This window comes from Myxocyprinus asiaticus, chromosome 3 (assembly GCF_019703515.2).
Source record: "Myxocyprinus asiaticus isolate MX2 ecotype Aquarium Trade chromosome 3, UBuf_Myxa_2, whole genome shotgun sequence".
Taxonomy (NCBI): Eukaryota; Metazoa; Chordata; class Actinopteri; order Cypriniformes; family Catostomidae; genus Myxocyprinus; species Myxocyprinus asiaticus.
This window is the reverse complement of record NC_059346.1, coordinates 34,277,297-34,291,853: the sequence shown is the minus strand read 5'-3', so window position 1 is coordinate 34,291,853 and position 14,557 is coordinate 34,277,297. Positions and strand designations below refer to the sequence as shown.

The 14,557-nt window shown below is 37.5% G+C and overlaps 1 protein-coding gene across 7 annotated transcripts in view; it reads right to left on the bottom strand.

Annotated features, from left to right (window-relative positions):
• Positions 1 to 1,162: 1,162 nt before the first annotated feature.
• The window catches only part of LOC127429383 (BMP-2-inducible protein kinase-like), a 52,138-nt gene continuing 38,743 nt past the window's right edge, over positions 1,163 to 14,557 (bottom strand). For 4 of the 7 annotated variants that reach the window (XM_051678426.1, XM_051678435.1, XM_051678383.1 and 1 more), the window contains 3 exons: positions 13,865 to 14,022; positions 13,543 to 13,662; positions 1,163 to 3,814 (listed from right to left, as the gene is read on the bottom strand). In XM_051678426.1, coding sequence (XP_051534386.1) covers positions 2,427 to 3,814; positions 13,543 to 13,662; positions 13,865 to 14,022 — 1,666 coding nt within the window. In that variant the 3' untranslated portion in view covers positions 1,163 to 2,426. The remainder of the gene's footprint in view (positions 3,815 to 13,542; positions 13,663 to 13,864; positions 14,023 to 14,557) is intronic. The other 3 variants (XM_051678400.1, XM_051678416.1, XM_051678392.1) reach the window with 2 other exon arrangements.

Sequence of the window (14,557 nt, the reverse complement as noted above, 5' to 3'; positions counted from 1 at the left end):
TTTATAAATGTTGCAAAAGTGCCTAGCTGTTCCAATCTAAATAGTTTCAAATAAAAGGCACTTAGTGTGAAGCAGTGTTAGGCTTTTAAAAATGGTACTTTTAAAAGCTAAGGTGAAGCATCGCTTCAAAGCATCTGCCAGGAGTTGGATTTTACATATTAAAAACAAGTACAAAAAAAGGTTCTTTGTGTCTGTGTTTGGGTAACAAGCAGTATTGATCAGGTATATGGGAAAAAGTTTGTTATATGCTAATAATTAAGCATTCAGTATTGTATTTTTTTTTTATTTTTTTTTACTTTTTGTTTTTGCAGCTAGCGTACAGCCTTCCTCACAAACTGAATAGTACTTCATCTCAATTTTTGTGAATATGTAAATTAAACTTCACTGACATATGTACACGTTCACTGACATATAATATTTTGTCTAAACGAGATCTATAATGTCTCTTATAAAACATGACATAAACCAACAAGGTTTGGTAAAAGGAGGGCTTTTCTGGGATTGGTAAAATGTTGAGCAAAAAAGTGAAAAATAATATTTTGAAGGTTGCTGCACAGCACTGCAATTTTGCAAATATGCATATGCAATAATCAGTTGTATTGATGTAGGCAGATGCCTTTGTTTATTATTTTCTTTGGTTTTAAACTGTGATCTTGCTCAATTTACCACTACTAACAATTTAACAATGTATTATTACATAACACTATTCAATATATTACATTTCATAAGTTCACAGTGGAACTGAAACATCAGTTGAAATCATGTGGGGTCTGTCTAATTTTAGGGATTTGACATCAAGCATACCAGCTAGTGTTTTTCAATTATACACTGTCTACATTACAGCAAAGTACTGTGCAGCTGTACAATTCTTGTTTTCCAAAGCATAATGTCTGTTACTGATTTTTATAATTTATATCATGACACTGCAAAATTATTTGTCAAAATTACTTTATTTTTACTATGAATGAATATTTTGGGATATGCCTTTCCCACAAAGAGGGTCATCTAAATAAAATATGTTAATGTTGTCTTATTAACATTTTAACAGTTCTGTATATTTAATTTAGTAGAAATACAAAATGTATAAGCTGTTGCAGTAGGTAGGTCTTAAAATGAGTTATATAGAGTCTGTTTGATCAAAGATAAAACAATGGGCCACTGATACCCAAAAAACCTTTTATTGCATTGTTAGAGAGTGTAGTACTACACATTAAAGAAGAAATGTAAAAAGAACAAGTCTTGCAGTTTTTGAAAACAAAAGGAAAATAAATTGTGTAAAGCAATGCTTTTTTTTTTTTTTTGGTCAACTGCACTTAAATATTGAGCAATACCCCAAATGTATTTTCCAAATGGATCTTTTCATCTGATTTCCAGTTCAATATATACCCCACATGCATGGTGCCCTTATTGTTGTTTTGAATTTTAAAACTGGCTTCAAACAAACAGTTGATATATAAATATATAAAATTGCATTAAGCACATTCTTTCATTTTCCCTTTCTACGAGACATCTACATTCTCACGATTGTAGGTTACTGGTATGTACAGCTGAACATATCTGCATTATTGATGTTGACATCATCAAAAAGGTTTTGGGTCAACTTGGGGAATAATTATTTTTGAGAGCATAATTAATACAGTGTTAATTGTAACTATTGTTTTCATCATAATGAGTTGTAAGATGAACTGCAAATAACTCATCTTTGGTGTGGCCATAATTTTCTAAAGAAATTCCCTTTTCATGTGTGTATGTAGAAAGAACATAAGGATTTAAAACACTGAATGCACTTAATGTAAAAATAAAATAATAATAAAAATTTATAAAAATGGTCTGTGTGAAAGACATTAAAGTGGAGAAGGCCTACACTTAGATGATTCCATCAACACATGAGCTACAACAGCCACTGTGAATTGGAGGTACTGTAAACAGGGTGGGGCATACCTATATAAGGCTTCATGGTGTTTAATGTTGGTGGATCATGCAGGAATTACCTACAAAAAGACTTTGGCTAAGTGGCCAATGAGTACAAAGTTATAAAATTGGTATTGTTTTCCTCTTCATTCTATTCAAATGAAGGTTTATACACGCATATCAATTTTATTGACTGAGTGCATATTGAGATGCAGCATAGAAGGCTTACTAGCAAGTAAAGTCTAAAGAATATGCTTCAAAAGCCTATTCAAAAACATCCATACACCACAGTTTTAATTTACCAAAATGAAAAAAGGAGTTCTAGCTGTCCAGTTGTAAAATACATCAAAATCTACAAAAGTATGTTATCTAATTAAAAGGCAAATGTCCCAATGGGCTGCAGATATACAGAGAAGCTGCCACCCATACAGGAAATTTCAGAAGGCTGCTTGGACTTTGCATAGTGTAGCTGCATGTGTGTACTAACTCTGCAAGTGTGCCGGAAGACAAGACATTCACTGCTTTGAGGGAAAAGGTGCAGCTCCGAAAGGGTCAAGATCCAATTGTGGGGTTTGCTGAGCTCCACTTTGGACCACCAGTTCTGTAAAGGGTACAGCTCCAAAGTCATCTATTTTATTTCCATCAAATACACCATGTAGGGAGCTGGTCCTTGGCCTGCCATTGGCTGAGTTGATTTCACTTTTGTTGTCTCCTAAGCTCTGGTGCCGACTGCCATCTTGTGGATGAAATGGCTTGTCACCAAATGGATCCAACAAAGCTTCCTCGGGGGGCAGCGCGGCCCCTTTTTCCATTACCTCACCCAGGGAAATACTGATGTTCTCTTTGGAGTCAGATGTACTGAGGAATTCGTTGCTGCTCTGCGAGTCCCTTCTTCCAGCCTTCTTCTGCCTTCGCACCCGTTCAGGGGTACGGAAACTGGGCTTGTTGCTCTTCTTGCCACCAGTGGGTGTGCTGTGGTGCCGCTTCCCATTGTTGCCACTGGTCTCTTGCTTGGTGCGCCTTTGCCGTGAAGAGAGCTTTTGAAGGCAGCGTTGTTTCTGACTCTGTTGCTGGGGGCTTGCTGCTTCATCAAAAGGTGCTTGGCCAAAAATATCGTCCTGGTTCCTGGAGGTAGGTATTTCATGGCTGGGCTGGAAAGGCGAGAAGCCAAATACATCCACGCTGTCAGGGGAAACTGGTGGCGTCTGGCCACTGGGACCATCGCCACTCCTGCTGGACTTGGAGAGGTTTCTGTTGAAAGGAGCTTTGGTAAATACATCAGTCTCTTCCACAGCATTCTCCTGGCTTGCCTGCCTAAAAGGGGCTTTGGCAAAAATATCTATGTTCTCTGGTGACACTCTGGGCTGACCACTGCCAACAAAAGGAATAGCACCAAAAACATCCACAATGCTTGCAGCAGGTGCTGTGATGCTTGGCGAATTGGGAGGAGTGATCACACTGGCTCTAGATTCGGATTTCACAATTGTTGTAGGATAAACTGCAGCCTTGTCATCCAACGACCTCTCTGACTGAAGTTTTGCTTTTCTAAGATCACAGTCTGAGTCTGAGCTAGGTTTGTCCTCCTCTTCCTCTTCATCAGAGTCCATGAGTAATGGCCTCTGACCCAGGTTTTCAGGCTCGGTGTCTTCATGTTCACTGTTAAGAACTTCTTCCTCTTCCACCTCCTCGTCTTCGCTGCTTTTAGGAGAGGGTGGGTCGGACTCAAAATCACTTTCTGATTCCTCCCCTGCTTTCTGAGGCACTAAACTACTGGAGCTACTTTTTTTTGCAGGTTTGTGTTGCTTGACAGATGGCAAAGTTGCATCTTGCATGGCTGTTATTCCAGCCACAGCAACATTGGAATTCTCAATAGGATGATCCGCTGCATGCACACCAGCTCCTGCTGGATGAAAACACAAGGTTGATGGTGAATGTCTGATTTACACAGCATATGACTTTAAATATACTGTTTTGGGACTAGTGCTTGACTAGAGCTTTCCAACAGAAAAATCAGATCCTTAAAAGACATTCAACTCCCTGTAGCATCAATAGCCACAAATCAGAGTTAAATCTAAAATAAGTATATTTAATCTTTATAAAATACATTTAATAATATATAAAATAATTTAACCTAAAATAATCAAAATAAGTAATTCACTTTTAAATCACAGAGCACTATAAATAAAGCTAGGAATGGACCTACATACCTACAGTGGCATAAAAATATGTGAACCCTTTGGAATTACCTGCATTCTTGTATAAATTTGACTTAAAATCTGGTTTAATCTTCATCTAAGTTACAATAATGAACAAACCCAATCTGTTTTAACTAGTAACACAAAAGTTATTTTATTGTTTGTGTATATATTGAATACATCATTCAAACATTCACAGTGTGGACTGGAAAAAGTATGTGAACCCCTAGGCTAACGATGTCAACAAAAGTTAATTTGAGTCAGGAGTTGGCAAACCTAACATCCAATTAATGAATTGAGATTGGAGGTGTGGGTTAGAGCTACTTTGACTTATAAAAAGCACAAACATTTTGAGTTGCTATTCACAAAAAGCATCTACTGATGTGGACCATGCCTTGCAAAAAAATTCTTAGTCTTAGATCTCAGAAGACCAACGATCAAGAATTGTTGCTTTGCATGAAGCTGGAAGGGGTTACAAAGTTATCTCGAAGAGCTTAGATATTCATCTGTCCACAGTTAGACAAATTGCTATAAATGTAGACAATTTAGTACTTTGGCTACTCTCCCTAGAAGTGGCCAGCCAGCCAAGATGACTCAAAGGGCACACCGCACAATGCTAAATGAGGTTAAAAGAGTGACAGCTAAAGACTTGAAGGAAACAATGGAACTGGTTAACATCTCTGATCATGAGTCTACTATAAGGAAAACATTAAACAGGCATGGTGTTCGTGGCAGGCAGTGTTGGGGAATAACGGAATACATGTAACGGGAATACGTATTTAAAATACAAAATAGAGTGCATCCGGAAATTATTCACAGCGCTTCACTTTTTCCACATTTTGTTATGTTACAGCCTTATTCCAAAATGGATTAAATTCATTATTTTCCTCAAAATTCTACAAACAATACCCCACAATGACAACGTGAAAGAAGTTTGTTTGAAATCTTTGCAAATTTATTAAAAATACATTTGCAAAGGGGGGGGGGGGGAATCACACGTACATAAGTATTCACAGCCTTTGCTTAATACTTTGCTGAAGCACCTTTGGCACCAATTACAGCCTCAAGTCTATTTGAGTATGATGCTACAAGCTTGGCACACCTATTTTTGGGCAGTTTCTCCCATTCTTCTTTGCAGGACCTCTCAAGCTCCATCAGGTTGAATGGGGAGCGTCGGTGCACAGCCATTTTCAGATCTCTCCAGAGATGTTCAATCGGGTTCAAGTCTGGGTTCTGGCTGGGCCACTCAAGGACATTCACAGAGTTGTCCCGGAGCCACTCCTTTGTTATCTTGGCTGTGTGCTTAGGGTCGTTGTCCTGTTGGAAGATGAACCTTCACCCCAGTCTGAGGTCCAGAGCGCTCTGGAGCAGGTTTTCATCAAGGATGTCTCTGTACATTGCTGCATTCATCTTTCCCTCGATCCTGACTAGTCTCCCAGTTCCTGAAAAACATCCCCACAGCATGATGCTGCCACCACCATGCTTCACTGTAGGGATGGTATTGGCCAGGTGATGAGCGGTGCCTGGTTTCCTCCAGACATGACGCTTGCCATTCAGGCCAAAGTGTTCAATCTTTGTTTCTCATGGTCTGAGAGTCCTTCAGGTGCCTTTTGGTAAACTCCAGGCGGGCTGTCATGTGCCTTTTACGGAGGAGTGGCTTCCGTCTGGCCACTCTACCATACAGGCCTGATTGGTGGAGTGCTGCAGAGATGGTTGTTCTTCTGGAAGGTTCTCCTCTCTCCACAGAGAAATGCTGGAGCTCTGTCAGAGTGACCATCGGGTTCTTGGTCACCTCCCTGACTAAAGCCCTTCTCCCCCGATCGCTCAGTTTGGCCAGGCGGCCAGCTCTAGGAAGAGTCCTGGTGGTTCCAAACTTCTTCCATTTACAGATGATGGAGGCCACTGTGCTCATTGGGACCTTCAATGCTGCAAAAAATTTTCTGTACCCTTCCCCAGATCTGTGCCTCGATACAATCCTGTCTCGGAGGTCTACAGACAATTCCTTGGACTTCATGGCTTGGTTTGTGCTCTGACATGCACTGTTAACTGTGGGACCTTATATAGACTGCTGTGTGCCTTTCCTAATCATGTCCAATCAACTGAATTTACCACAGGTGGACTCCAATCAAGTTGTAGAAACATCTCAAGGATGAACAGTGGAAACACGATGCACCTGAGCTCAATTTTGAGTGTCATGGCAAAGGCTGTGAATACTTATGTACATGTGATTTTTTTTTTTTTTTAATAAATTTGCAAAGATTTCAAACAAACTTCTTTCACATTGTCATTATGGGGTATTGTTTGTAGAATTTTGAGGAAAATAATGAATTTAATCCATTTTGGAATAAGGCTGTAACATAACAAAATGTGGAAAAAGTGAAGCGCTGTGAATAATTTCCGGATAAACTGTTTAAGTAACTGTATTACACTACAGTTACAATTTAAATAATTGGTAACTAGAATAGAGTTACATTCAAAAAGTATTTTGATTACTGAAGAGATTACTTTGCATTTTATTGTCATTTGTTTCATTTAATATTTAGTCCTTTCAGATGGAAAACATTTAAACATATAAATTATGTGATCCAAAGTGCATTTGAACAGCGGTGAAACACTTTCTTATGATGTGCTACATTCATACGAGCAGACAGAGAAGTTTGAAGTAAGTTTGGAGGAGAAGAAATAGAAATAAACCTAGTGTAAACTGTCAGCTTTACGCTGAGCTAAAATGCTATTTCTAGCCATTTTACATGCACAAGTTACCAGGCACTATAACACTTTTCCCCGGAGATAAATGGTTTAGTCTGACAAATCACGGAGCCAAACAGCAAAAGTCTGTATTCCACACATTTAATGGCATATACACAGGCTGCACGCTCTTCTCATACATGAGAAAATTAACAAACCATTAGCGTCACAAAACATAAAAGTATAATAAAGGTCAGGGAGAGCATATCGGTCATCATTCTCCTGCACCTGCACAGAGACTGAGTAACTCTCTAATCACACAGCACACGCATATGCAAATGAGATGGTCAGCGTCTTAAAGGTACCCTGCATACTAATAGAATGCATGTAAATACATTGTCTTAATCGTTACAGAACGATCATATTTTGTTATCAAGAGAATTCATGTTGGATCATAATTTCTTTTTTTCTAGTAAGACCTTTGATATTAGGGCAAAAAAATCGTATTCTTGATAATTTTTGTATTGTTTTCCTGTAAAAATATCTAAAAATCCTTAAAACAAGATCAATCTGATTTACCTTATTTTAGAAACAACACTGCAAAAGATATTTAGGTTTTTCAGAGAATGTATTTTTAACGTGTATTTTATCTTACTGTACTGGCAGAGTTTTTATAGTCAAAACATCTCACGAAATACGTTACAAATGACATTTTGCAGCATGTATTCTGTAATCTGTAGTGGAATACATTTCAAAAGTAACCCTCTCAACCCTGATGGCAGGACACCAGGAAGAAAGCTGCTGCTTTCCAACAAAAACATTGCTGCGCACCTGAAGTTTGCCAAAGACCACCTTAACACTCCACAACACTCCTGGGAAAATGTCTTGTGGACTGATGAAACTAAGACTGAATTTTTTGTGAAGAACACGCAGCATTACAGCAGGTGTAAAAAGGTCACTGATACCAATGGTACATCATCCTAACGATGAAGTACAGTGGAGGGAGCATCATGATTTGGGGCTGCTTTGCTGTTTCGGGGCAGACCGCTTGCCATCATTAACGGAAAAATTAATTCCTAAATTTATCAAGATATCCTTCAGGATTAATGTCAGGGTGGCTCTGTGCCAGCTGAAGCTCAGTAGAAGTTGGGTGATGCAGCAGGACAATGCCCCTTAACATCAAAGTAAATTCACTACAGAATGGCTTAAAAAAAAAAAAAAAAGAAAAGAAAATCCACCTTTTGGAGTGGCCCAGTCAGAGCCCAGACCTTAACCCAATAGAGATGCTGTGGAATGACCTCAAGAGAGCCGTTTACACCAGACATCCTAAGAATATGGCTGAGCTGAAGCAGTTCTGTAAGGAAGAATGGTCCAAAATTCCTTTTGAACATAGTGCTGGTCTAATCCGCCGCTACCGGAAACGCTTGGTTAAGCTTATTGCTGCCAAAGGAGGATCCACTAGTTATTAAATCCAAGGGTTCATTTTTTCTACATTACTGTGAATGTTTAATGGGATGTGTTCAATAAAGTTTGAACACAAAAATTGTTTGTGTGCTGTTAGCTTAAGCACATTGTGTTTGTCTATACTTCTGACTTTGATGAAGATGAGATCACATTTTTAGACCAATTAATGCAGAAAACCAGCAAATTTCAAAGGGTTTACATACTTTTTTTACCACTGTACAAGAGTCAGTTTAAGGATGAAAGTCCGTGAAATGTTGAGTTCAAAAAGCAAAGAGGCATCATTATACAATTAAAAGTAAAACCATGGTTTTATTTTTGTTTTGTGTAATGGAGCTTCTTAGCTTTGGTAAATTAAGTAATTTTACAATTAAACAGAATTTGCTACATCTGAATAATCACTGCACTTACAGTACACACTGCTCAAATAAAAATTCCAACAGTATGCCCTTTAAAACAACAAATTCTACTACTATGAATATTGAAACAAAAGTAGCAAAGATGAAAAATGTTATTATACGTGGTCAAAAATATGCACTTTCCCTGAAAATTCTCAGTAAGTGCTCTAAAGATAACGATTTATAACCCACTGGCAAAATTCTGATATCTGTTGAAAGGACACGTTTAATGTCAGTTTAAAAATAGATACGGACATTAAAAAAAACAGTATTATCTACATCCTTTTAAATGATTCTTTTAAAAGACATTAACTGTTAGATTAACCAGTAACATAGGGAATAAATACTCAAAGCTAATGTAACTTTCTACGCTGTATCACGACATTTGCCAACAAGTATAACTACTGAGATATTTCTCTAATTTTAAAAGCCTGAAATTCTCAACAGGGCTAGGCACTGCCATCCTCCCCCTGCTGAGCAGCCACAGATGCAGATATGTTATCAACAAATCCATCCAAACTGGCAGCACAAGACACAGGATTAGCCAAACTCTGTATTATGTATATGATCAACTCCAAAAATAAAATATATAAATAAACCAAACTTAAATATGTAATTAAATAAATAACAAGTACTATGACTACTGCTATTAATATAGTAAAAATATCAAGACAGATGCAAAAATGTGAGGGTAGAACAAGGACATCAAGGGAGGAAAAGTGCAGTGGTTTGCGAAGAAGTCTGAAGCTTGGAGGAAAAAATGTAAGACAGCATCTGTTTAGACTCTCCGGATTACAACATATCACGCCCACCTCTTGGAATACAACAATCTAAAGGGCAGCATAATGGAACATCCTTAATCACATAAGAAGATCACAACCAGAAGAAATTTATTGATTGTCCAGGCCCATCTGATAAGCGCTCATAACGGCTTGAGTAAATGTAATGTCTGACCATGTTGATGCCCATACCTCTCCCTGCTTTGGTTGAATAAGGAACATAATGGAAATGTCATACATGCATTGCTCTGAAAGCCACATATCCATTCAACGGATTACCCAGACCTCCTTCGCCCAGCTCAAAAGATGCTAAGCTGATTGTCCTTTTTTGTCTTCACAATATATGCAAATGATTTAGGGACAGAGATCACATATTTGTAATATGCTAGAGTCTCCTTTCTCTTACCTCATAATGTGAGCATGTGTTTTCCTCCCATGCAACTTCACCAGGCTTAATTTTCAAATATTCATTATTGAACTCAATAAAAGAGTTTATTATTACTGTTTATACTATTAAGCACCTTTTTTCCCCAAAGACCAATTTGCTGCTTAATCAAGATTTAAAAATGAGATTAAGCACACAAATTACACAAAACATCAGGACAACCACAGCAGATAACTGGTCCTCATTCTGCTACTTCAATCTGCCACCAGACTATAGGCTATCATGTTTAAAACAAAAGAGGTACTCTATAAGTGTCCAATTTAATCCATCCACAATGGTTTCAATTCACGCAAGCTTTGTTTTGTTCGGGGGTGGGGGGTTAGGCTTTGGAACTTTGAGAGATTCAAAGTATGCAGAGCAGGTTATGCACAACTGTACAAGAGAGTATTTCACATATCATGACCAGATAAAGCATTTAATATTGATCCTAAATGTTAATGTTAAAACGTGTCTTGTCATTGCTATAAACAAACACTAATGTTGCGACCGAACAAAGGTCTGTTTAAGTGACACAAATGAACAAAAGTGACACTAATTAACAGTCTTTGTCCCTTATACAAATTTTCACATGGACATTAGGTTGACACTATGCTATAATCAAAAAATAGAAATGAAATTACTATTCAATCTTTGGGACCCCGTTTAGATCAATGAGCCCATTTTCCAGACTGTTATGCATGTTTACGCCTCATTTAGCAGCATAAATCTAGCACTTTTTAAAAAATATTTAGGTGTTTATTGATAACATTACTCTTTGTGTTATATTACCATGGCATTGATTTAAAAAAAAAAAAAAAAAATATATTCACCACTGCTGCTGAGGCAGTGACGATAAATTCGGCATCATTCTCTCTTCTGACTACTGTAATCCTCTGCTCTCTACTTTTTACCTCTTTTGGAAAGTCGTGAAAACATAATAGTAGATTACATATATCTAAAATATTAGAAAAGAGTTTTTCTTTTGCTGTTGCCGGAAATGCAAAATATATTTTCTGTGGTCTTTCAAAGGTCCATTTGACACCATTGTATTAAAGTTTGGAGTTTGAAATATATACATTTTAGACAAAGACAGCCATGCTTTTATATAATAAGAGGAACATCTTACTGTTGTGGTATAAAGGTGGAAAACATTCTAACTTCTTAAATTCAACGATAATAAAGCATTAAGTCAAACACTGCTGTTTTGAAGTACTATAACAAAAATCAACAAGTATAGCATTGCTTTTAAATAAGCTTTATTTATAATTAGCATTTTATAAAGAAACATTCAGTTATACATTGATACACAAGTATTTACATCAGTTTTTAAAGAGGAGACCGAAGATTAAAAAACTTATGCAACTAATGTTGTATGTATGCATGTACAGATGAGATATCACTGAGGAATGGTGGAGCTATGAATTTCTGTTCTGCTTCACAGTCATCTATATCCTTGTCTCCAAAAGTGAAACATATTCAACATAAAAAAACAGTTTGTTAAACAGCTATGACTGCACCTGCACTGTGTATTCTGGGGCAACATGAGGTTTGAGATGAAAGCTGATTATATTAATGAAGCAACTGTTGCCCATGTAGTTTTAGTGCCAACACACCTAATAAGAAATACTTTAAAAAGTAACCTAAAACTCCAGTTTAAATGTAAGTGGATTTGGTAAGAATCTCAACAATTGTTCAGCTTACACTTGCACAACAGTAAACAATATGGTTCAGAAGTCTTTTAATACAAGTGATTTGTTCTTCCCACAAAAGTCTGTTAAGCTGTCCACCAATATCCCACTCAATCAAGATGTTTCTGATTATGGCTGTCTTTATCTAATACAGAATATTTACAAACACTTTCAAAATTTCTAATAAAATAAACAAAGTTTACCAGACATGTTCTGATAAAGTGAAGTCAGAACTTGAGTGGGTAATGAGATGAATGAGTACATAAAGATTAGGAATCCATAACATAGATTCACTAAACTTTATGGTCAACTTACCGTTGGGAAAATAAAGTTTTGGTAAACATTATGGCAAGCCCTTATGTAAACCCTTGCTAAATGCACAGAGGGAGTACCTCTAAATGTATGTGCCGACAATGAAATGATGTACCATTTGACATTAATTAAGGTTCAATGCTGCCATTATGAATGAGTGCAACAATGGTATGTGATATGTCTGTGATCAGGTTACCAGTGCTAACATGTAAAATGGCTCATACATTCTTAGACATAGCGTTTTCTATGGAAAACATTTGTAAGCAGAAAAAGTTCTAGCATTTCAAGTTAACCTGCCAGTATTCCCTAAATTGGCAACTTAAAGTATCTTCACAGTAAATTATAAGAAGGAAAAACAAGGCTCAATGAGGAGTTTAAAGCCAACTCTAACACTGGAGAGAGACTTGTGTTAAACTCCATGAAAAACTGGCATGTTTGCGAGTAAAAAAAAGTGATTATGAGGATGGCAAAAAAAATTATAATTTGAGGTCCATAAAAATTGTACCTGAGAACTTTTGGCACTCACTGTTGCTATCAACAACTCGAGCACAAAATGTAGCTAACTGATCTAAAAAAAAAAAAAAAAAGCTAGAGGAAAATTAGGTTGCTCAAGAATCTGCAAAGCTATTCTCTCATGCCAACATGATGCCTTTAAAAACCTTTTAATGCCAAAATAAATTCCCTTGTGTATATTATTTTCTTTACAAAATTAAAAACACTTTTTCTGCTCTGCTCAATTTAAAATAAGCCACTTCAGGTGGCTGAAAAATGTGCAGAAATCTGTAGTAAAAAAAGCCAACAAATCCTAAATTAAACCAACAATGCAAATAAGTTCCGAAGTACTTAAATGTCACTTTCACTGGGCATGGAGATTAGACTTAGACACACACATTCCACAGTAAAACTGCACCACTACAGTATATAAGAGTTGGCTGAAACATTTGTTAAAACTAAATCAATTAAAATTTTGAAAATGCAGATTTGAAAAGCGAGAGCATAGCACAAAAAATTGACTATATTTCAAAAGTGAAAAACAAACAAAAGTCAAAGCTTTAAAAATGTATAAAAATAAAAACAAGAGAAAAAACAAAACAATAGAAAATACACAAGGCACTAGCAACAAAAATGGATGTGCTATAAAGCCATGTTTTTGAGAGCTTTAGTTTCCCTAGAATGATAAACTCTTAAAACAACATATCCTGTTAGTTTATATCTTTTATAATTCCTAATCATAAATGTGTAATCTGCTAATTCTTTCTCTACTTCTATGCTTGTATTTTATTATTTATATCTCTGGCCTATTGGGGGCTACTAGGAATATCTAAATATGAATACAAAATATATATTGTCTAATTATATTCTTATCTTATCTATACCTTATGATTGGTGAGAAACAAAACCTGTTTTTGAAGATATACAAGGTTTGCTTAAATGATGACTAGACCACAACTGTGGTAAATGTACCTGTGCATAGTTAATTAATTATAATTAACACTGATTTTGTTTGCCTTCCAGCTCCAGATGTGACAGTAATTTGTGGTGTAGTGGCCACATCTAATAAAAAAAAAAGAAAAGGGTTTGGAGAGAGAAGGAATAGGGGAGCACGGTGATGAAGAGAGAGAGAGACAGGATGGTACACAGGAAGCTTTGGTGAGGGTCCTTTGCAAGCCAGCTGCTAGAACTTGCCTGCGTTGGCCAGGAAGGGCACAGAGCCAAAAGGATCCTCAGGGAGTGAGGGTTGCAGTACTGGCTGCTGTCTCTCTGTGCTGCTGGTCTCCATGCTGACAGATTTCTCTACTGGCTTTTCTGAAGGGTGGGAGACAAATAGACGTCATTAGTGTGGGAATACAGAAGGGTGTGTACGCCCTCTGCTGGAGAGGGTGCAGAACATAAGAGGATAGACATTTGAATGCTGAAGGAGATGAGATGAACACATTTTCAAACACTGGAGGCCACAGCTACATTTTCAGTGATCAGGATTCACAAAAAGAAACCTGGAGACACTTGCTTGCTCTGAGAAGGTCAAACTCTCGATCAAGCAGTTCCTCCTCTGTGAGTTTGGAGAAACTGTCCTCTCTAAATGGGTTCCAGCCAGAAATATCAAGAGGGTTACTGACAGTCTGGGGAGGAGGGCTCATGACATCAATAGTGGACACTGGGTTTCTACTACAACAACAACAAAAACAAAAAAAACAGACATTTAAATAGTTATACTTCAATGGGCCAATAATTACAACACCAGAGTAATGGGTAAAATGCCCCTGTGGTGATGTGGGCATGGCCAAGCGATGTCTGTGGAGAGCAAGGTCGGGAGAGGAAGAACGGTAAGGACTGACGGGAAATTCTCTCTAACAGATGTTCTGTGTTAGAGTGAGAGCTGGAGAGGGATAAAAAGGGAGTCCAGACTGCTGGAGGAGAGGAAGAGAGATACACGCAGCAGTAATCGCGTGTGCCTTTGATTATGTTTGTGCTGAAAAGCAAACTTATGTGTTAGAGTGTAAAGTGTGAATAAAGAATTATGTGGACTGTTCACCTGACCCCCGCTTCCTCCTCCATAGAAGAGCTAGAGACGAGTCACAGTCGTGCCGAAAACCATGATTAGGAGGAAGAAAACACCATCATGGAGTCCTCACCGCTGGCCGAAGTGTTAAAGACCCTCGCCAGCATCCACCAAGCCCAACATCAGTCTCTGCTTGAGCTG